General features: G+C 46.0%; 1 protein-coding gene across 2 annotated transcripts; it reads left to right on the top strand.

Moving 5' to 3' along the window:
- Positions 1-1,510: 1,510 nt before the first annotated feature.
- Positions 1,511-21,612, top strand: SINHCAF (SIN3-HDAC complex associated factor). 2 transcript variants are annotated; one of them, XM_081024087.1, is made up of 6 exons: positions 1,511-1,660; positions 13,232-13,379; positions 13,545-13,644; positions 14,466-14,592; positions 16,829-16,979; positions 18,686-21,612. In XM_081024087.1, exons 2-6 carry the CDS (start codon positions 13,252-13,254, stop codon positions 18,846-18,848), a joined length of 669 nt encoding a protein of 222 aa, XP_080880213.1. In that variant the 5' UTR covers positions 1,511-1,660; positions 13,232-13,251; the 3' UTR covers positions 18,849-21,612. The 2 variants fall into 2 exon arrangements, with proteins under 2 accessions (XP_080880213.1, XP_080880214.1); XM_081024088.1 differs by lacking the exon at positions 1,511-1,660 and adding an exon at positions 2,524-2,636.
- Positions 21,613-21,936: the final 324 nt, after the last annotated feature.

Here is a 21,936-nt window from a genome sequence, read left to right as displayed (position 1 = left end):
CCCGTTTGGAAATTTGAGAGACTGCAATCCTTTACGTCTACTCAGAAGTATACTCCACTGCATTCATTGGGATTTACTCCATAACTCTTGTCCACAAGTCTCCTTGTCCTTGCCTTCCAAAGTAAGCACACTTTCCCCACCCACGTACTTAACATGATGGCTGTGATAAACTAACCAGGTTGACTTCTCCCACCACCGAAACACAACAATTCTTGGTAGTGGACGTGAAAATACTTGTTGGAAAGATTTAATTGTTGAGTTGGAAATGGACCCCTGAGGATCATCCAGTCCAATCCCCTGCAATGCAGAAGTATGCAGGTGGCCCATACAAGGATCGAACCCAATCCGTTGGCATTATCAGCACCATGCTCTTAACCAACTGAGTTGTTAAAGGAAATGCACACATTAGAAGCACAAGTGGTAATAAAGCATCAACCATCTCAGTTTATTTGGTATGACTTCAGCCCTAGATAGTTTTGGTAGAATTAGAAGTCCATATGTAACGCTTTTGATGGCCAGACTGGGCAGGTAGTTCTTTGTGCCCCAAGGGGCTTTTAAACTGTTTGGCAAACGTGTTTCACAAATGTACCTGCTGCAGAACAGGTGAAGCGACTGTATGATGCTAGTAGACAGGAGACTTGAAATAGCTAGATCTACATTTAGAAATGGTTTCTCCTTGGTATTAAAATTAAGAGACAGTGAATCAGGACTGGGTGACCGATGTCACAGACTGGCAGCTATTAATTAGATATCCAAAGTCTGTGCTCCAACACTACTTGCCTACATGCACAATTATGTATTTTATTACATTTGCATCCTGTTTTTCCTCCAAGGAGCTCAAGGTGACACATGGTCTGCCCCTTGTCCCCTATGCAGTAGGCTGGTCCGAGGGATTGACTTGTCCCAAGGTCAGCCAGTGAGCTTCATTGGCTGAGCCGGGATCCGAACCTGAAATCCCAGGTCCCAACACTTTAGCCGCCACGCCACACCTAAGTGAGAAGGCTGGGAGCTTGTGACTGTTATGAAACTAGGGCAAAATGGACCTCATCATCGAATGAACGGGAGGCTACAGGAGAATCAGTGATGGCCGGTGTGTATCCGGGAGGAAATCCTTCACAGGAAGCGTTGGTGCTCTCACATTCCAAACCAAACCTTGAAGCCTCTCATCTGTGCATGAAGAGTAGAAAATGGGCTGAGAAAGGGAAGCGAGCTCATTCATTCATTGCCCTTTATTCATAGATTTATGTCCTTTTAACCGAAGAAAATCCCGAATGGGCAGCGAGAGCATGAGCAACTGCGGCAAGAGACGTTCCTTCTTTAGCTTCGCTTAGAATCTCCCTCCCGCACATCCAGCCCCGCGTGCGTGCGACGTCACTTCTGGCGTCACAATGACCGGGACCTCCCCCGTGCTTTTCCTTCCCATGCTTTTCGCTCGGCCCTTTTCTCCCTTAAAAGGACAATGGTACGCGCATGCAAAAGAGCTCGATTGAGGAGTACGGAGTCGTGGGAACCGCGCATGCGCACACTGCCTGGAAGTTAAGCCAATGACTCCAGAGCTTGCATCTCTCCAGACGCAGGAGCGAGACAACGAGACCGTGCAGAGGAGGAGGGGGGAGGAAGATCGCTCCGCGCAACCCAGCACGCTATTGATTCGTTGGAGGTAAATCCCTTTAAATGTTCGTCGTTTCCAGTTGGGAAAATATAGATTTAAAATAGTAGCCGTACATCTGAAAGACGGGGAGCGGGGTCGGACAAGTTTTGTGCTCTTTATTTGTGCGTTTTAAATTTTTTAATTAACCTGCCTTTCTGCAAGCAAACTAGTTATCAAGAGGATGTCGTATATACATGCAAGGGGGGTGTTTGTAGGTGAGACGGTGTGTAGCTGGCGTTATTCTCTGGAATGCTTTGCATTTTGGAGGGGTATCCTGTGGCGGAAGAAACGGGGGCAGCGGAACGCTGCTTGTATTGTTGTAGGTCGAGCATGTGGCGGAGTGAGGACTCCAGCCCCCCATGAAGGAAAACAGTTGTAGGATGAGTTTCTCTATCTGTTCCACTACCCCTACCAATTGATTCCGGTTTGTTCGACCCCATCGTCAAGAGAACTTCGAAATCGCTGGGTGTTTTTAATGCAGTTAGTGCTTTGGACCGCGGTCGGGCCCCGGAGCGGGGAGTTCCCAGTTTAAAAAAGTTGTTTATTCGCTCCTCTCTCGTAACAGAAAGGAAGCGAGGTGATTGCTGCAATCCCGGCTACCCTTCACAGTGGAATGAAAGTTAATGGGTTTCTACTTCCGAGTAATAAAATGTGGGATTTGGGGCAGCAATTTGCTGTGCACGGCGTGTTGGCGGCGGTCAGATTTGTGTTGTCCGTTACAGCTATGGACGCGGGACCGGCGACAATGGGAAGCAAAAGGGAGGGGGAGGGGGAATAAGGTTTGCAACAAATCCCTCGAGGTCGGCTAAACCGGCTTAGGATTCGAGGCGAGGTTTGGAATGTTGGCGACGCGGGCGTTCCATTTCCGAACGTTCCCCGGGGTCCGCGTTCTTTTCTGCGAGTGATACACCTGTAGATCGATTCCGCGAGGGGAAAGTTGCACCGCGTTGCATGGCAAGCGGGTAACAGCCATGGCGGTGTCGGGGTATGTTTCCTCGGAGGAAAGGGCAAAGACAGCAGGACAGAGGCGGGGCGGGTTACCCTTGGGGTGGTTTGTCCATGCCTTTTAGAGGTGACTCCAGTTTCAGCCGCAACTGAGTTGCTTGAAACGAAGGGATCTTTTGTTTTTGTGCAATCTGTCACGACACGTGCTCCAAGCTACGCAAGTCGTTTAAAATTGCAATCCTAAAGCTACTTACCAGGGTCCTTACTGAACAAAACTGGACTTCCTTCTGAGTTGACATGGTTAGGATTGTGGTGTTAATCTCGGGTTTTTTTAATATAAAAAATTAAAAAGCTGTTTATCAGACTGCCATGTCATTAACCATCTGAGTTGGGTGGGTGGTAATGTGGCCTGGAAAGGGGGGGGGGGTATCCTGCCACTTTGAAAGCAGACACTCTTAAAAGTACTGTATACAACTTTGATCGGAACTTTAATTTTTTCAACAGTCGCCTCGCTGCACACCCGCCCCTCCCCGCCTGCGCCGCCGTGCAATACGAGTCTTGTTTTCTTTTAAAGTCGACCTGGAACCTTTCCTCCCTTTCCCGCGCGCCTCATAAGTGTAATCTTTTGTTTTCGAATTCCACTCCGCGGAAGCAAACAGCCCCGGCTACTACCTTGTTTGCCGCATGTAGGCAAAACAAAGGGCTTATATAGAGCATGTGGCTGCTGGGCTTTGCAAACGGCGCGGCGCGCGAGAGGCGGGGCGGGGGGGGGGAGGCGGCGCGGCGGGAGCGCTCCTTTCTATCCCTTCGACACATAAACACGCACGAACCGTGTTGCATCCGAAATCGGAGCAGAGAAATACGCACGAGGTCGCAGCCGCTTCTTGAGGACTTTTTAAAATTTTATTTTGATGTTAAACTTCAGATACTGCGCGCGCCCCCAGTGCAAGGTACCACGCCGCGTGCAGGGAAGAGGAGGCGGAGGAGGCGTGTTTAGGTGGCTCAGAGGCAGGAAGCGCCTTCGAGGGACCCAGCGGAGTGTTGGAGCAAACACACGCTCTGGTTGCTGCTGCCTGTCCCGGGCTGTAATGTCGCTCGGTCATTAATTAACTGGGAAAGTGAGAGAGCTGGAAGGAATAAATGTCACGTTTACTTTATTGGCACACGCTTTTGTGCATCTGTGCGGGGTTCAAGCGCGCTTCGCTCTCCCCTCGTGGCGCGTGTTTATGGGAGGTCTCGCCGATCCCGCTTTGAAGTCGGAACTGTTGCCATGTTTGAATTACGTCAGGGCAAAGCCATGAGGAGGAACCAGTTCCTACCATCGCGGGCAGATCGCGCGCTCACACCCACCCGATGTGCACGCAGGAGCTTAGCGGGGCGCCGGTGGGGGGCGGGCGGCATTAGTGAGCAGGAAGTGCTGCTGGTCGCGGCGGCGATGGGATGGAGGGGGCGGGTGGGAACCTTTATCGTCTCTTTTGTTCTGCGAGAATGCGGAGGGGTAAAACTTTCCCTGGTTACTTAATGAGGGTCCATTCCTTTGCTTTCCATCTCCCACCGTTTGTGTGTGTGTGTGCGCGCGCGCGCAGACACACACACACAAATTTGGTGAGAGCGCCAGTGCAACCTGCTGTTTCTCATTATAGTTTTAATAAAAAAGCGTTCGAAACTCAAGTCACTTCGCCTGGGATGCCACTTTCCCTCGTTCTGCGTGGGAGGCGTGCTCGCGGGAGGTGGGAAAGGTTGACAGGCCGTGCTCTCGCGCATTTTAAATATATAGTGTGTGTGTGTGTGTGTGTGTGTGTGTGTGGAAAATCCGTGCCAGTAGCTGTGATGACCCCGATCTCTCGCTCACTCTCTTCCAGCCCCCCCCCTTGCGCAGAGACTACCACCAGTAGCACTCGGAGATTAGGCGGCCTCTGGAGGGGGGAATGCTATGACGCAGTGGCGTAGCGTGGGTTGTCAGCACCCGGGGCAAGGCAAGCAATTTGCGCCCCCTAACCCGTGGATTTTAGCACTCGAGTGCGAGCGCGCACCCCCCAGATGTTGCGCCTGGTGCGGCCGGCCCCCCCTGCACCCCTCACGCTGCGCCACTGCTATGATGCTTCCTTCCATGGCAGCCCCTTACTGCAAAGCTAGTCGAAAGCGGAACAGGAAATGTGGACAGCTTTTGATTGCCTTTTATTTGTTTTGCGTGTGTGCAATGATTTGCAATGCCTATGCATGAGTGAGTCTCTTCTCCCACCTCCCTCCATTGTTGGCTTGATTTAACCATCAGATCCTACCAGTAAACAACAACAGTATCCTCTCGTCCAGTTGCACGTTTGGGCGATACATGGAGAGACCTCATGGCAGTGGCTTAGTTTGGCAGGTAGATTGGCACATTCTCCTCTTGCATAAGCATAGCTGTGAATGTTGCTGCTGCTGCTTCGTCTTCTTTGCTGCTTCTAGAGAGTGTGTATACATATTTTGTTCCTGGGCAAGCAGAGTTCCTTGCACCTGTGCCTAAGAGAGACCTCAGAGCTTGGTGTCTCTCTGATCATTACAGCCTGTTTTGAAAAGTAGGTCGTCCTTGGCTGAGGTGGATGTGGGTGGGTGGTCCTTCCTGGAGGCAGGGCTTGCCTCTACACAGTGGCGTGGCATGGTGGTCTTTTGCACAGGGTTTTGTTTTGTTTAAAAATGGCTTAAATGCTTGGAAACTCTTTCCTACTTTAATCACTTTATATATGCACGCACACAGCTTTCAGTGTATGGACGGAGACAGTTGAGGGTCTTTTAAAACATGATGTTCAAAGTCCCTTTGTGTTTCCCCACCTCTTTTGGTGTTCATTTACAATACAGTATTTGAAAATGTGTAGAGGGGTCCTTAAGAAGCTCTCATCTAGTTTTCTCCCTCGCACAGAGAGGAGCATTCACATGCGACTTTCTATACTACAACAGAAACTCAAATGTCATTTTGAGTGTTGTGTGGAAAGTGCTGTTATTCTTATTCAGGTATTGGCAGCAAAGTAGGCATCATGGGCAGAAATTAAAGGACCTCAGGTTACAGATGCTTCAGGATGTGTGCTTTTGGGTTGCACACCGCGCCGAACCTGGAAGTACTGGAATGGGTTACTTCTGGGTTTCGCCGCTCGCACATGTGCAGAAGCGCTAAATCGTGCTTTGCACATGCGCAGACACGGCGCTGTGGGTTGTGAACGTGCCTCCCGCACGGATCACGTTCGCAACCTGAGCATCCACTGTATTTATTCATACAGTGTGTAGTTAAAACTATGGAACTCCCGAAGGGGGTAGTGATTCTCACCAACTTGGATGGCTTTAAAGTAGGATTGGGCAAGTTCATGGGGGATAAGGCTATGCTGTCAGAGGCAGTAGGCCTCTCGATACCAGTTGCTGGGATTTGCAGATGGGCAAGATGCTCTTTCACTCAGATCCTGCTTGAGGCATCTTGTTGGCTACTGTGAGAATAGGATGCAGGGCTATGTGGTCCAATAGGCTCTTCTAAGTTTGGGATTAAGGCTCTTTGAACACACTGGAGTTTCATCTCAAGTAAACACATACAGAATTGAGCTCTATCTATCTCCTCATCTCCAAGTACTTGGAACTGTGTTTGCTTAGGTTCATCCCTTTTATAATCTTTGGATTGCATCCAACAAAGTTGTCCCATTAGTGCAAGGACTTCCACCAGCGTGGTGGGACTTCCTTGCCCGGTACGCTCCCAGAATCTGCTTTGGAGGGTGTGTGGGGAGGCACCACTGAGAGGGAGAAGAAGCCCCATTATGCAGACAGAAGACCTTGCTCCAGGAGGACAGTGTCATTGGATGCAACCCTTTCCGTTCTCTAGCATCAGAAATTAAATTGTCAGCATCTCAGCAGAGAGACCTGGCTTGCTTTGCATTTCTGTTGCTCCGTGGAGATAAAGTGTGGGTAACCTGCACCTCATTTCAACAGCCTTCTGCAGGCAAGCAGTTCAGACCTCTGACAAGAGCAATCTGTCTCCGGATAGCCCACCAGGGAAGGAGGGAAGAGAAGGGGGCACTGGAAAGAGAGAGAGAGAAACAGGGAGTGGACCCACCCATTTTTTCCACTTTTGTCCCTTTGAGCTCCTGTCCCACCCCTCGCAGATTACTCCCAAAGGAATGCAGGAGAAAAGTGGCCCACCCTGTGTTTTATAGGCCACACCAATACATTGCAAGGAAGTATTGCTCAAGCAATCACAGATAATCATTCTACACCCATTTAAACTTCATTGAATAAGCAAGAGAGAGGCGGTTATCTTTAACAAACTGTGTGAGTCCAGAGTTTTAAGAAATTGTTCTTGCTACTAATAGCATTACCTAGCCATGCAGTCCATGCTTAATTCCCACAGGATAAACCTTGTGAAGTAACTTGCTGTTGATTGAAAGGCTGAGAGAGAGAGAGAGAGAGAGAGAGAGGCTTTCCTGTGACCACCCAGGGAGTTTTCGATAATGAAGCTTGGTAATCTGGTGATCTTTCGCAACAGAAAGAGCAAACTTGGGCCAGTGAAGAACCTGGTGAGAGTTTTAGCAGCACATGGGTTTCTTGATCTGCAATGGCGCATTCTCTCCTTCGGATGCTCCTTTTAAAGCAGGGCTAGTCTGAATTTTTATATATATTTATATTACTAGAAATCCATTGATCCACCTTGGAGGTCTCTTGAAGTTAAAACATGGTTGTGTTGCATGGTCCTGAGTGTACACTCTTGGTGAAGGATGTAAGCGTCTTGCTGGATCAGGCCATGATCCACCTAGTGGCAGAGCATGTGCAGGGCTCCATATTTGATCCCTGGTATTTCCCATCTGTGATGGTCTGGGAAGGCCTCTTGTCTGAAATCCCAGAAAGCTTTTGCTGGTTGGCGTAGACTCTTAAGCAGCAAACCCACAGCATAGGATCAGAATCCTGCTGAAATAGAAGTGGCTTGAAGGGAAGGCAGAGTTGGGTATGCAGTCTATCTTAGTCCTAGAATAGTAAGCCTTCTATATATATTACAGGATTTTACCCCACCTACTAGTATGCTGACATTGCTAATTTGTTTGAGGGATGGGAAAAAACAATACAGTAATAATCATTGATAAGGGGACGCGGGTGGCGCTGTGGGTTAAACCACGGAGCCTAGGACTTGCCGATCAGAAGGTTGGTGGTTCGAATCCCTGTGACGGGGTGAGCACCCATTGTTCGCTCCCAGCTCCTGCCCACCTAGCAGTTCGAAAGCACGTCAAAGTGCAAGTAGATAAATAGGTACCGCTCTGGCGGGAAGGTAAACGGCGTTTCCATGCGCTGCTCTGGTTCGCTAGAAGCGGCTTAGTCATGCTGGCCACATGACCTGGAAGCTGTACGCCGGCTCCCTCGGCCAATAAAGTGAGATGAGCGCCGCAACCCCAGAGTCGGCCATGAGTGGACCTAATGGTCAGGGGTCCCTTTACCTTTTAATAGTCATTGATGGAATTGGGAGAATCACAATCCCATATTGAGATGGACTGTGTGTGTTTAAGAAGCATTGCTTAACATAATTTTACAAGTATTGCATAGAGAGCATTTAGATTTGCATCAGGCATAGTAAAATATTGTTTTATTGGACAGTCAGTGAATAGGATTGCATGTATCCAAGCCAGATGGTCATGGGGATGGAGCAATTCCCCTGTCGAGAAAGGTTGCAGCATCTGAGACGTTGTAGTTTAAAGAAAAGCAAAGAAAATAAAATTATGGATAGAGAAGCCAAATGAATTATACATTCTTGTATAATGTACATTTATACAAGAAATAGCAGGGTGCAATATAACTAGGAATTCCTGCAAATACCTTCCTTTGTGCTATTCAGACAGAAGTAAAACAAAACAAAAAAACCCTGACATTCTACTATTACAAGTCTACTAATTTATGCAAGAATAGTCAGAACTGGAAAAAGGAGAAAACACCTCCTGTAAAGAAATAGTTAAAGAAAGTATGCAACACAACTGAATGATCAAAGATGAGAAATGATTAACTTCCAAGAAGATAAGTTTACAAAAAGATGGGTCTTACACTTCTGGAGCAAACTTAATTTGTGATAATACCCCCCCCCCCCCCCACAATTACTACTTTTTAAAAAGAGGTAGGAAATACTGGTTTAAAAGAATATATAAGCCTGTACAGATGCATATCTTTTGTAAACTTCCTTCTGTTGGAAGATAACGAAGTAAATAATTTCCGCGCCTGGAGCCAAGGAATTCTCTGTCAAATGGGAGGTTTGTACTGTGGCTTGAAGATCAGTAAAGGGTTGGTGGGAGGGAAGGAAATTCCTGAGCCCAAGGTTGTCCATGATATTAGCTGCAGGGGCTCTGCTCCTTTTATCCACTTGCAGATCTTACGTCCAGCGGTTTGGAGCTGTGCTTGGTATCGTCCAGTTTTGAGGGAGAAATGGGAATAAAAGTGCAGGTAGATAAATGACCGGCAGCTCTATGTCCTGCCTAGTATGATTTGAAGTTTGGTGGAGATTGGCCTTGCATAGTGTAGGCTTAAGTTAAAAATAGTCATCTGCCAAAGGAAGAAGGGCCATCACTTGCCAATGGGAAGCAGCAGATTCTGTTTCCGTGGCCTCCAGTTGTGGTTCAGTTTGTTCATTGTTACCCTTCGTTCTCAAAATAAAGGCTCCAGGTGTTTCCACACATGGGTGTTTTTCTCCCAGGCAAACTGTATCATCTCACAAGGCTTATCATCTCACAAGATTGCATTGCAGAAGGTTTTTGGCAGATGAATTGGCCTTGTGAGAAAGCAGATTGTCAGAAGGGGGTGGTATATAAGGCCCTTTCATGTAAGCATGACTCTTGCAGACTTGAAAGCAATAGTAAGTTTTGGAATTGCCCCTAAACGGCTGGATCTGGATTCTGAAATGAGCACCAGCATTCAACCCAAATTCCTAGTTATGGTTTGTTTTTGTTGCCTGCAGATCACTTTGAAATCTAAACTTGGCATTGCTCATGTGTGTGCAATCATAAAAAAATAGAATGGGCCACGACTGGGCTGTTATGAATGAGAGAAGGATTATAAAGCACTTTGGGAGACTAAACATTCCACCGTAAAACCACCATAGAAACCAAATATTTCTTTTACTACCTTTTCTGTTTTGAAGTCCATTGGCTTTTAGTTGCAGTGCTTAATAGCTTCCCAAGATGATCCACCCTTACTTTCCAGAGATAAATGCCCTTAATGTACTTAGGCATATTTGTTTCTTGTCCTTTGTGGTACACATAGGTGGGGGGGAAAATAATAGAATTGTGGAGTTGGAAGGGTCCCAAGGGTCATCTAGTCCAACCCCCTGCGGTGCAGGAATCTCAGCTAAAGCAGCCCTGACAGATGACCATCCAATCTCTGCTTAAAAACCTCCAGGGAAGGAGAGTCCTCAACCTCTTGTTTCAGGCTGAAAGAAGCCTGGGAATCTGTTCTATTTGCATGGTCACTCTGCCAAAATAGCTGCGTCTCTGCAAAAGGTTGTAGGGTGATTGCAGGCATTGGGGAGCTTGCCTTGTACTGAGACAAATGCTTAGCCCATCCAGTTCAGTATTTTCTACACTGACTGGCTGCAGTTCTCCGGGATTTTGGACAGTGGCCTTTCCCAGCCCTTCGTGGAGATGCTACAGGCTGATTTGGGGTCTGTCTGCAGGCAGAGCCTGTGCTTCAACTACAACCTTTCTCCGTAACTGGGTGGACAAGAGAGTTTAAGGATTTTGGAAGTAGTTGTTTTGTCAAGAAAGCGCAGAAAAGTACTGGTGGCTGCAGAGATGACTCTGGACTCCCATTTGCCCTCTAGTAGTCCTGTCATTAAAAGGTATGAGTTAAATTCCCTAGCAAAAGTGCCCAGAGCTCCGTAGAGCAACACTCGGTAGAAGTCTTAGCAACTGAGGCATGGTATCTTAAATCAATTTCAGCCTTCAGTATTAGCTAGTAATTTAAAAAGCATGGTCTTCAAGTGCTGGTACGGCTTTTTCTTACACTCCTATTTCTTGCTCTGCTCCAACCTGTTCTGTCTAGCCCAGCTCCTGTGCAACAAAGCAAGCCTATGGCTGCCTACACCCCAAAGAATCCTGGGAACTATAGTTTACCTGTCACAGGGCTGCAGTTCCCAGGCAATCTTGCAGGTAAACTGGTTCCAAGCTGTTAAGGGCTTTATATACTTGAACTTGGCCCAGTAGCAAGTTGGCAAGCAGGGCAGACCTCTGAGTAAAGGGCTTGCATGCTGACAGGGTCTCACTCCTGGCAGCAATTGTGCCACAGCATTCTGCTGTATCTGCAGCTTCCGGTTCCTAAATACGCTTAGTTGGAAACAAGTCCTCCTGACTTCAGTGGGACTTGCTTCTTGATCAAAGCATGCTTGGAATTGCTGCCATGGGGCAGCAGCTGTGCGGATTCACTGTGGACAGCAGCGCCTGATTCAGCTCCCAGTCTTTGCCAAACCATCCCCTCCAAAAACAAAGCGAAGAGGGTAGGTATAAAATGAAGTGGGGACTTTTTCCCCAGCCCAGGTGGCTGCTTTGCCTCCTTCACAAATTGGGAGTGGATGGGACCAGAGGTAAACATGAGCTGACCAAGAAATGCGAATGTTGATTTTTGCACAGTAGGCTGGTTTCTTCGCTCTCCTGTGTTCCTCTCTATCCTCCTCCTCCCAGATAAGCAAGAGGCATTATCAGGAGTTCAGGGTCACATCGCAGCTGGGCAGAAACACTGGAAAGGGGGAGGTAAAGCAGGGCTGCCAAAGGCTGTGACTTGGGAGGGGGTGTGGGATGGGGAGAGCTACAAGGGCCAGGCAGAGACCTGGACCACATTCAGCCCCTGGCCCTGAAATTCCACATCTCTGATACAACTGGCCATAAATTCCAGGAGGAGTCAGCCATCACATAGGGCTTAATTGCATGCAAGGAGGGGGAGTCCGGGCTCCAGAGGGAAGGTAGGATAAGAGGCCCCTTGCAAGTGATCAGGGTGGACTCTTCTGCCCCTCCCTAGTAGCCTGCTGGGTGGGGAAGAAGTGAAAGAGAGAATGGGGCTCCAGAAGAGGAAAAGGGGTGGCACCACCCACCACTGGCTTTGCCCCTGCTCCAACAGTTGACACGCGGCACCCTTGGCACAAAAGGGATTCTTTGCCTGTGGAGTAGTTGCTAGTGAAAGCGAAATAGCTCCTTGGAAGAAAAGGGGGTATATAAATTAAAGAAGTAAATAAAGGCCACACCCACAGGCCGCTTTCTGGTTTAGATTCTGGTGTGAACTGCAGGCTCATTCCTGGCCAGATGGAAACCCAGCCTCGTGAAACTGGATGGAAGCTTTTCTTACAGGTGCACAGAAATTAGACCTGTCAACAACAGAAAGCCTTGCCAACTTTGTCCTTGGCATCTGTGTCTCTTCCTCGGTGGCCCCCACCCTCTTGCCAGTCCTCTGTATGACCAGGCCCAGTCCTTGGATGAGATGCTATAGCTTAGTCGTGAACATGTTCAAGGCATGAGAGGCGGTGGCTGGGCTTCCCAGTTGATGGAACAGTGAGGTCAGCGTCCCTTCAGTTGAGATGGTACATGTTAAGGAATGTGCCCCTGGCAAATAACTGTGCTTCTGTATTCTTATTTAACATTGCGCTTCTGTGAAATCTGCCGTGCAGCGGCAAGGAGGATGATACTGCCCAACATGTTTGGCAGGAGATACATAGCAGCTAAGAGGTTGGATTTACTGTTTGCGACAGAAAAGGGTTGGTGGTAGTAGAGCCTGAAAAGACTTATTGTTTTATATTTATTTTATTGAGTCATTTTTGTACTGCTGCCTACTTCAGTCTCGAGGCAGTGCACAAAAATTAAAGTCTGATACTTTGCATTGTATTATTATGGCTATAAAACATGCACAGCTGAAATGGGCCAAGAATGAAAGACCCATGTAAGCACCCGCCAAGGCCAGGGGCTATAGAAGTTCGGATACAGTCCTGATCTTTGGAGGCCCCAAAGGGTCATCAGAGATGGGCACTTGTGCAGGTCCTGAGGGAAGTATACCTACCGGTATTTGGGGCCACCCTGTACTTTTATAGCACAGTAGCAATAATAGCACGGAAATGTAGTTTTGGGTTTTTATTTCTTAAAAAATCAGGAACGCTCTTGGTGGGCATAGATTCCCACTTTGATTGGTTTTCTTTTGAGTGGTGTATGCCTGTTTTTTCCCTTCCACATTTGAAGCCAATAAATCTACCTGAAATAACTTTTGAGACAAACTTGCTGACTTAGAATGCACCTTTTTACTTCCCCCTTTTTCCCTGCATTAACTGCAGCCGATTGGGTCACCTTGTTACATGCCTGGCTGAATTTCCTGTGGTGTCCTCTGCGTTGAACGAGGGGGCGACACAAACGCACGCGCTCCTGGCGATCGAGAGAAACGGAAATGTGTCTGAGACACCTGTCCTTATGGGAAATGGTGTGGGACAGGGATCATGAATAATGGATCATCTCCCACTGGGCATTTCTGACTGCGATGCGGTGTCGGTTTGCAGAGTTGTACATGGCAGATGCGGGGGGTAGAGACCACAGCTGCCTTCTAAATGTTGCCTACTCTTGTTCCTTTTTGAAGCCTGATCACCTCCTTTCTTTTCCTTCCCAACCTCGCTCATCCCTACAGGCTAAAGAAGGGAAGAGAAGATGTTTGGCTTCCACAAACCGAAGATGTACCGGAGTTTAGAAGGTTGCTGCATTTGCAGAGCAAAGTCTTCCAGTTCTCGCTTCACTGACAGCAAGCGTTATGAAAAGGACTTCCAGAACTGCTTTGGGTAAGAGTTGGTGCCGTTCCAGTACTGTGTTGGGTTTTCTGAGCCGAAGGCTGTTACAAAAATCAGTGAAGCCTGAAAACCAAAGGGGTGCCAAGTTGTGTGCCTTTCTGTTGATCTCCTTCTAGTATAACCAAGCAATTGAACTATATTGTGTTCTTCTCACAGTCTGCACGAGGCCCGCTCAGGAGATATTTGCAATGCTTGTGTGCTTCTGGTGAAAAGATGGAAAAAACTGCCAGCAGGATCAAAAAAGAACTGGAATCATGTGAGTTTGTCATCTTTCATCCTGTATCATGGTAGGAGAAGCCAGCCTGTTGCCCTCAAAATCTTGCTGGACTACACATTCCATGATCACTGATCACGATGGCTTAGGTTGGTGGAAGTTGTTGTCCTGAGCATTTCCTTAATAGCCATTGTGTGTACAGCATGTGTAGAACAGCTGGTATTATGGTTCTGCCATTGCCTGCCTTAATGGATGTTATGACTCATAAGGCATTAATATATTCGATAAATAGGACTGGGAGGGAGAGTTGCATAAGCCACAACAGGCCCAGATACAGTTGGACTACAACTCCTCTGATCCCCAGTGAGCTTAGCCACTAATCAGGAATTGATGGGAGTTGTAGTCCAGCAACATCTGGAGGGCACCAGATTAGCTATTCCTTCTGACTAGAGGTATGCTGCACATTAGGTGTAGGAGCTGATAGATAAGAAGCAAGGGGCAGAAGCATCGTCTCCCAGTGCACTGGAACAATTCAAAGGGCGGGTGTGGATTTCTGGGTTGCAATTTAGTCAAATTTTGCTCCATTTGTATAATGTATACAGTTCAGAACATCCATCTTTACTTGGCACTGAACCTGAAAGGTCTTGGGTGCTGAGTTTCAATTATTATTCTTTTATTATTTATTTTAAAGCACAGTAGAGCCTGAGCAATATAAAGCAAACTCTTGCGTGCAAATCAGCACACAGCTGCTTTCCCCATTAAAAAAGGTTTTGCAGGTTTTGCACCATTGCTTATTGCTTATTGCTACAATTCATCAGATGAGAGTCGATGAAACAAACTTTTTTCTTGCTGTCCTTTTCCAGGTGGTGGATGCAAGAGCTGGACCGAGTCTTAAGACGACATTGAAGCCAAAGAAGATGAAAACCCTTTCTGGCAGCAGGATGAAGAGCAATCAGATAAGCAAGCTGCAGAAAGAGTTGAAGAGACACAGTATGTTAATCCTATCTGCTTTTTCCATTAATGGGCTTGATTTGGTGCAGCGGGCCTTGACTCTGAATGGCTGTACTATATATCACAGGAGAGGGCCTTTGGTGTATAGAGGCAGTATGAAATTCAAAAATCCACCATGTTGGCTACCCTGGAATACTCCCTCCTAAATCTCTCTAAGAGGCTGGCTTTAAATCCTTCTAGTTTCACAGCCTTACTGTATTTTTTTACAGTATGTGTCTTGCTTATTCTTGGACCTGAGCAAAGGAACATTACTGGAGGACTTTGAAAGTATCATTTCTGCAGTTCCAGTGGCTTAGTTGCAGCGTAAAATTGGAAATTCAGTCAAGCTGAAAATCCCTCCCAAACCTGGCTGAATTTGAGACCTAAGGGATAGACATATATCTATTTTAAACCATTTTAATCATAAATGGGTCAAAACATGTGACTCCCATTTGACTACAGATAGGTAGCCGTGTTGGTCTGCCATAGTCAAAATAAAAAAAATCCTTCCAGTATCTGAAGAAGTGTGCTTGCACACGAAAGCTCATACCAAGAACTAACTTAGTTGGTCTTAAAGGTGCTACTGGAAGGATTTTTTTTATTTTTCCCATTTGACTGGTCACTATCTCCCACCCTTTGTGTATGTACACAATCTTATCCCAAAGGAATAATTCATATTGCAGTTGTTTTGGGGATGGAAATGGGATGACACCACCCTTAGCAATCCAGAGAAGAGCAAGATAAGACATTATTTAAAAAAATAGCAGCAGCATATTTACTTATTTAAGTTATTTATATGCCACTTAATTACCAAAGTTTCTAAGCCAGCCTGGTGCACTCAAGATGTTTTGGAAAGCAGCTTAGCAAAGGCTGTTCTAGGCAGTGTACATAAAAATTAAAAGCATACAGTTCATAAGATCAGTTAAAATTAATAATCAGACACATTTTAAAATCCCTGCTGAACTGGAAAAGTCTTTGTCAAACATCTGACATTCAACAGGAAGTGGGCAGGAGCCGTTTAATCTCAGCCAGGAGGGAGTTCCACCAAATTGACTTCAAAGTACTGAATGCAGGCCTCCTGGTAGATAGGAGCCATGCGTCTTCAGTCAATGGGGACCACTGGCAGGGATTCCCCCTAAGATCTCAGTGATCCAGGCAGGTCTATAGGAGACCAGGAGGTCCTGAACCCAAGTTAAGGGCATTATAAATCAATTTTAAAAACCCTGAATTTGAACTGCCAACCTTTTGTGGGCAGGTGTTAAGTGCTGGCAGTAGTCTGTCTAGCAGCAGCATTTTGCACCAGCCAGAGCTTCGAGGCCAGGCCCAAGGGTAGCCCTACATAGAACTCGTTGCCGAAATCAAGTCCCGAGTTACCTTTGGCCAGCTGTCCTTGTCTGAGAGTGTTGGTGCACTAGCTGTAACTGGTAAAAAGCACTCTTAGCCACCAAAGTGATGAGGGTGGATCCAGGAACTTCCTCACCCACAATAGGTAAATTACATTTTCGAAACTTCCAAAAGTTTTATCAAATTGTTCTCTGCAAGATTTGGGGTAATAAGTACATGGGGGATTAAATACTAAGAACCCTGAAGAGAACCTAGGAGAAGTGTAAGCATAACTCCGGGGCAGAAAACCTTTTCAGGCTGCCGGGCCAGATCTTTCTTACTCCGACCCCTAATGGGGTACATTTTCAGAGATACAAAGAGCATCACAGGGCTGTTTGCCGGGGGGGTGGTTCAAACAGCTCTACGTGGCTCTTTGAACCTTGCTGCAGGAGGGGGAAGTGGTTTCCATTGAAACGGCTGTTAAAATGGAGGGGAAGATGTCAATGGAAACCACTTCCCCCTCCGAAAACAAGATGTGCCCTCTCTGTCTTGTTTAAACAAAGGGAGAATCGGGAGCTCAACTTTAAGCTCCCAAATGTTTCTTTGGAGCCATGTCAGTACCTGCTGCACATCTGAGGTCACATATCGTGTCATGGGCCGGGTGAATGGGTGTGGTTTGGGGAAAACAGCCTTGTGAGCCAAATTGGGACCCCTGGTGCGCCACATGTGGCCTGTAAGCAAAAGTTTCCCCACCCCGGACACTTGGGTAGTCTCAGTAGTCCGTGGAAATGTTCTGTACGTTTTCTTCATCATATGGACCAGAAACTTTGAGATTTTGAAAGTTGAGATTCTAAAGAAATAAAAGACGTATGCAAAACTAGTTTAAATACACTGTTTTCCCTCTTCCTTACAGACTCTGATGCCCACAGCACTACTTCAAGTGCCTCTCCAGCCCAGTCTCCCTGCTATAGCAATCAGTCTGATGATGGCTCAGACACTGAGATGACTGCTGGCTCCAGCCGCCCTCATGTCTTCTCCTTCTTAGATCCCATTTACTGGAAAAGGTAAAAACAAAAGGAAGCCTGAAACAGAATCGACACACTCCTTTAATTCATGGTAGAAATCTGCACTATTTCCGAAGCACAACTAGCTACACAAACATGACTCTTTATAAAACTTTTTAAAACAATGATAACAGCAAGACCCTGCTTGAAGGCGGCACACAGTCTTAGTTTTAGACAAAGGGGAAAGTAGACAGCGGGAGGAAAACACAGGAAGAGGCAGAGGTTAAAAATGCACATAATTGCAATAAATGTAATCTTAATTACAAGGCTCTTTTGCTTCCGTTCGGTTTAGCAATTAGGGAGCACTTGCAGACAGCTGATGACTCAACATGGTGTTTAGGGATGTAAATAAAGTAACTGGATAGCATGCAGAACATGAAGTGGGTCACAAGGCATCTTGTTGTTCTCTTGAAAGCAAAGCCAGAGTCCTGGGGCTGTTTCTCCCCCCCATTAATCCTCTCTTAGAGGGAAATGATGGATGCCGTGACAGTAGCCAGCAGTTGTATTGATCTCCAAGTATCCCTCTTGCTTTAGGATTAGCTAGTTGCTGCATATATGATGTAGGCTTGTATTGCCTAGCAAAGATATGTATAACAATCTGTGATCGAGAAGTCTGGGAGTGCACCATTGATTTATGGCTTTTGCTGCTGCAGGGTGTGGTGATAGCCATTAACTTGGATGGCTTTGAAGGGGGATTAGACAGATTCACAGAGGGCAAGGCTATTCGTGGCTATCAGGCATGCTTGCTAGCTTGTGTAACACTGAAACTTGTTGACATCCATTGAATCTGAATTGGAAGATTCAGGACTGAGAAAAGAATGTACCGTATTTTTCGTTCTATAGGACGCACCGGTCCATAGGACGCACCTCGTTTTTTGGGGGGGGAAATGAATAAAAAAAATTATTCCCCCCCCCCCCGCGGCTGCCGCCCCAAGCCTCGCGTGCTTCGGGCTGCAGGCTACCGCCCCAAGCCTCGCGCGCTCGGCGGGGACCTCCCACCTGGCGCGCGAGGCTTGCAGACGCTCGCCCGAAGCACGGGGAGCCCTCCGGAGGGCTCCCCGTGCTTCGGGCGACAAGCTGCAGCCCCAAGCCTTGCGCGCTGGGCGGGACCTCCTGCCGGGCGCGCAAGGCTTGCGGACACTCGCCGGGGCTGCAGGCTGCTGCCTGCAAGCCTTGTGAGCCCGCGGGAACTCCCACCGGGCTTGCAAGGCTTGCGGATAGCTTCCTGAAGCCTGGAGAGCGAGAGGGGTCGGTGCGCACCGATGCCTCTCGCTCTCCAGGCTTCAGCGAAAGCCTGCATTCGCTCCATAGGACGCACACACATTTCCCCTTCATTTTTGGAGGGGAAAAAGTGCGTCCTATGGAGCGAAAAATACGGTACTTCTTCATGCAGTGCATATGGAACTCACTTCCACTGGAGGCAGTGATGGTCAGCTGTGAAACCTTTCATTATTCAGACAAGAATTTTAGGAGTAACATTTTTTTCCTGATTTTCTGGTTAAACTGCTTTGAGCCTTTGTAATCTCATTGAACACCACTTAGATTTAATGCTGCTTTACCTTGCTGTGATGGTTTCATTCTAATCTGTTAGCTGATTATTATTATTATTATTACTTATATTTTTGTATGCCACATCAAGTCCATCTTTTGTCAAAATTGAGACATGTATGAAATGAAATCCAATTTTATCTTCTTTTCTCTTGAAGGCAAAAAATTTGCTGTGGAATTATTTACACAGGCCGCTTTGGAGAAGTTGTTATAGATGCTCACCTCTTCAAACCCTGCTGTAGCAATAAGAAGTCCACAACTGAGAAGCCAGAGCCACAAGGTCCCCAGTCTCCAACCATCTCCAACCAGGAAGAGTGGTGACTTCCACAGCAGTTGGTGTAAAAAAGAACCTCTTTTTCTCTCTGGAAAGGCTTGAAAGTGACTTTCTCTTCACTTTAGAAGCCTGCTATGCTGCCAAAAGACTCCCCCCCCCCCCCCCGCGACCTTGAACGGTTTGAGGATTCCATTTTTTTACTGCCTCAGTTCCACTAATTCAGAAACCTGTTCATATCTCTCCCCCCACCCCCAAATGACTGTAAGTAATATTTAAAAGGCTCTAAAATCCATAATTGAGCTGAATGCTGCTGCAAGTCATCTTGGTTCAGCCTCTTTCCCCACACAACTCTTCTTCAGATGAAAGGCCATAAAAGAGAATTAAAATATGTAGTGTGTTTTTCTGAAAGAGAAGTAGTGCTCACATTTTGGCATGCTAAAACTTTTAGCCAGTAACCTTTTCTCCCTGTGAGGAAAATACTTATTACTCTTAGGCATGGACCTGGGTTTGCTGAAGTTTGTACAAGACTTCCCTGCTCTGTATATGTTGTAAAGGTGGGGAGCTCTTAATTTTTACTACTGACGCTTTAACAGGGATAAAAAGTTTTGCCTGTCCTGAACCCCAAGGCCAAGGGCTCATCTTTCTGGCCTAGTAAAAGTCTGTATGTGAAGGGACTGAGCATGCAGTCAGTCTTTGGCAAACAATAAAGTTTTGAGACTGGCCCATTCATTACCTTGGTACTGGAACAAGTTAACTTTTTTCTCTCCCCTGCCTGTTCCAGTGTGCAGTTCATGTATGATTTATGCATTAATATTACAGACAACGTTCAGGGAGATGAGGGGCTCCTTCATGGTATTGAAGGGACGCCCTTTACAAATGTTGGCCAGTTGTGTAGGGCTGTGATGATAACACAGTATATATACTAAGTCCTTCTTTTCAGTACCTTGGTATGGGACCAATTAAGTGTATATTATAATTTGTGATTGCTATCTTTACCTGTCTAGTTCCACACCTTGATAAGGACTGAGTAAAAATCTGTCAAAAATTAGTAAATTGCAACTGGGAACAGCAGTCAGTTTGTGCCTGGCAAGGTAAGAGGAGGTTTTATAATCCCAATCCAACAGCAGAATGCAAACAACGCGGTAATCACTCTTCATTTTATACAAATATTTTTATTGTTATTATTAATAATTTTGAAGGCCAGTCACAAAAGCAAGCCCATTCTAGCACAAGCTCAGGTTTAAGATTCCTCTTCTGTGTTTCTGCACTGTTTGATTAGCTTGGTTACGCACCCAAGGAAGGAAAATTGCAATAATAACAAACCCACCCACATCCTTATTGTAAAGTATTATCTAAAGAGAGAGAGTTCTAGGTATGCACGGCATTTGTTGGCAAATAAGAGAAAGCGTTTTTATTTCAGATATATACTCTGTAAATGTGTGCGTAAATTACTGTGACTTCTCTTTTTTAAAACAACCACCGCCACCTAGTATTGTCTAGTTAGAGCTATTTCCCAAGTTCACGACACTAAATGCGTATAATAGCCTTCATGTATGAAGAGCCGTCACAAGCTGTAGTCAGTGTCAGTCCTTGTCTATGATCTTCTGGTCCCGGCTGCAAGTCCTTCCTGTTACCCCTCCTTCCCTCCTAATCTCCCAGAAGTGCCTTCGGTCCTTGTTCCTACTCCTCTTGTCCCCAGCCTTCAACACAGAACTGCACAGTTAATTCCCCCCACTGCCTGCTTGTCCCCTATTTTGGATTTGCTTCTTCCTAAATTCTGCCCTAGCACCTATGGGCAAGTGGGCGTCTCCTAGGACTCCCATGTTTCCCCCCATGCTTTCTCGGTCTGTACTGTGAGAGGGGAAAAGGGAGTTTCTTAAGCATTGTCACTGTAGTATATTAGCCGTAGGACAAGGCACTTGGCTGGATTCAGTTTTTCCCTGAAATCTCAGCCAGCATAAGAATTAGAATATTGTTTGCTTTGTTTTAAGATGAGATTCCCAAGATTCTGATAAAATACGCCAATTGACCAAGGAAAGAGTTCTATCAGCTTTGGCAAATAATGGCTTCCGCAGTAAGTATGCTGCTGTATTTAGCTCATACGGATTTCTCCATTTATTTAAATAGCATGAGAATTTTGACTTGTTTTGTGCAGTGCACTACTACAAACATAACTTTGTCCTGTTATACTTTTTATTAAACAAAAAAATCCTAAGCTGATGCATTAGGAAAACAAAATCTGAGCTATTGTCTTCCTACCTTGTTTTTAGGGTTCCCTTAATTGTGTCTCTCCCCCCCCCCCCCCATTTGTAAATAGGAGAAATATTCTAAAGGGAGGATAAGATAGGTCTTTATTTGTAACTGACTAGCTACTTGGCAGTTTTGCTGGGTTGGTAATCTCTGAAGGATTCATGTAAGAGTCCCAGATATTTTTTCCCTCATCAATTTACACGTTTAAGGTTTTATTTTTTTTGTTCTTTTCTGGGTTGTTGTTTTTAGTAAGCGTCAAGGGTTCTGTGCATTTACAGCTACAGTATGAAACAATGTACTATGATATGGATCATCTCGTCTACTTCTGTATTTATTTATTTATTACTACAACAGCAGACTGCTTTTCCCTCAGCCTCCTTACTCCTCCTTCCTATGTAGTAATGCAATATGAATTGTATGTAGTTATGCACTTTGTATTAATGTAGTAGAAATCTATGGAACCTGTTTTTATACTTTTTATATTGTTCATACACTTGTAATCCAAACTTTTTTTTTACACTAGGGTAATTAATAAAAAATAGACTTTATTTAGAAAAATAAGCATTTTTCTTCCTGACTTAAAAACACACACACTTTGATTTATTGATTTCACCATTAAAGTGGGTAGGAATTGCAGGAGAATAGGGGCTGTATAGATCCAGGGGCAGATCAAATACTAATGCTGCTTTAAGAAGTTGTTCATTTTCAAGGATGGATGGAATAAGGAAGAACATCCCGATTCTTCATTGGTAGCCATGGGAAGTTAAGAGAGAACTTACTACGTAACATCATAAACCTTTATGGGTGAATATTCCTGGTATGAAAAAGATTTATAAATCTTAGAATGTTTTCCACACACAGTCCAACCAAACGTTGTCTTTTTTT

Source organism: Podarcis pityusensis (genome assembly GCF_964106645.2).
Source record: "Podarcis pityusensis genome assembly, chromosome: 10".
Taxonomy (NCBI): Eukaryota; Metazoa; Chordata; class Lepidosauria; order Squamata; family Lacertidae; genus Podarcis; species Podarcis pityusensis.
Note: the sequence above shows the minus strand (reverse complement) of the source record. Positions and strands in the feature narration are given on the sequence as shown.

Excerpts from the sequence above, each read along its gene's own strand:
- SINHCAF (XM_081024087.1), top strand. The coding sequence starts at position 13,252 with ATGTTTGGCTTCCACAAACCGAAGATGTACCGGAGTTTAGAAGGTTGC. Across the intron at positions 13,380-13,544 it reads GACTTCCAGAACTGCTTTGG|TCTGCACGAGGCCCGCTCAG; the intron begins GTAAGAGTTGGT and ends TTCTTCTCACAG. Across the intron at positions 14,593-16,828 it reads GAAAGAGTTGAAGAGACACA|ACTCTGATGCCCACAGCACT; the intron begins GTATGTTAATCC and ends TCTTCCTTACAG.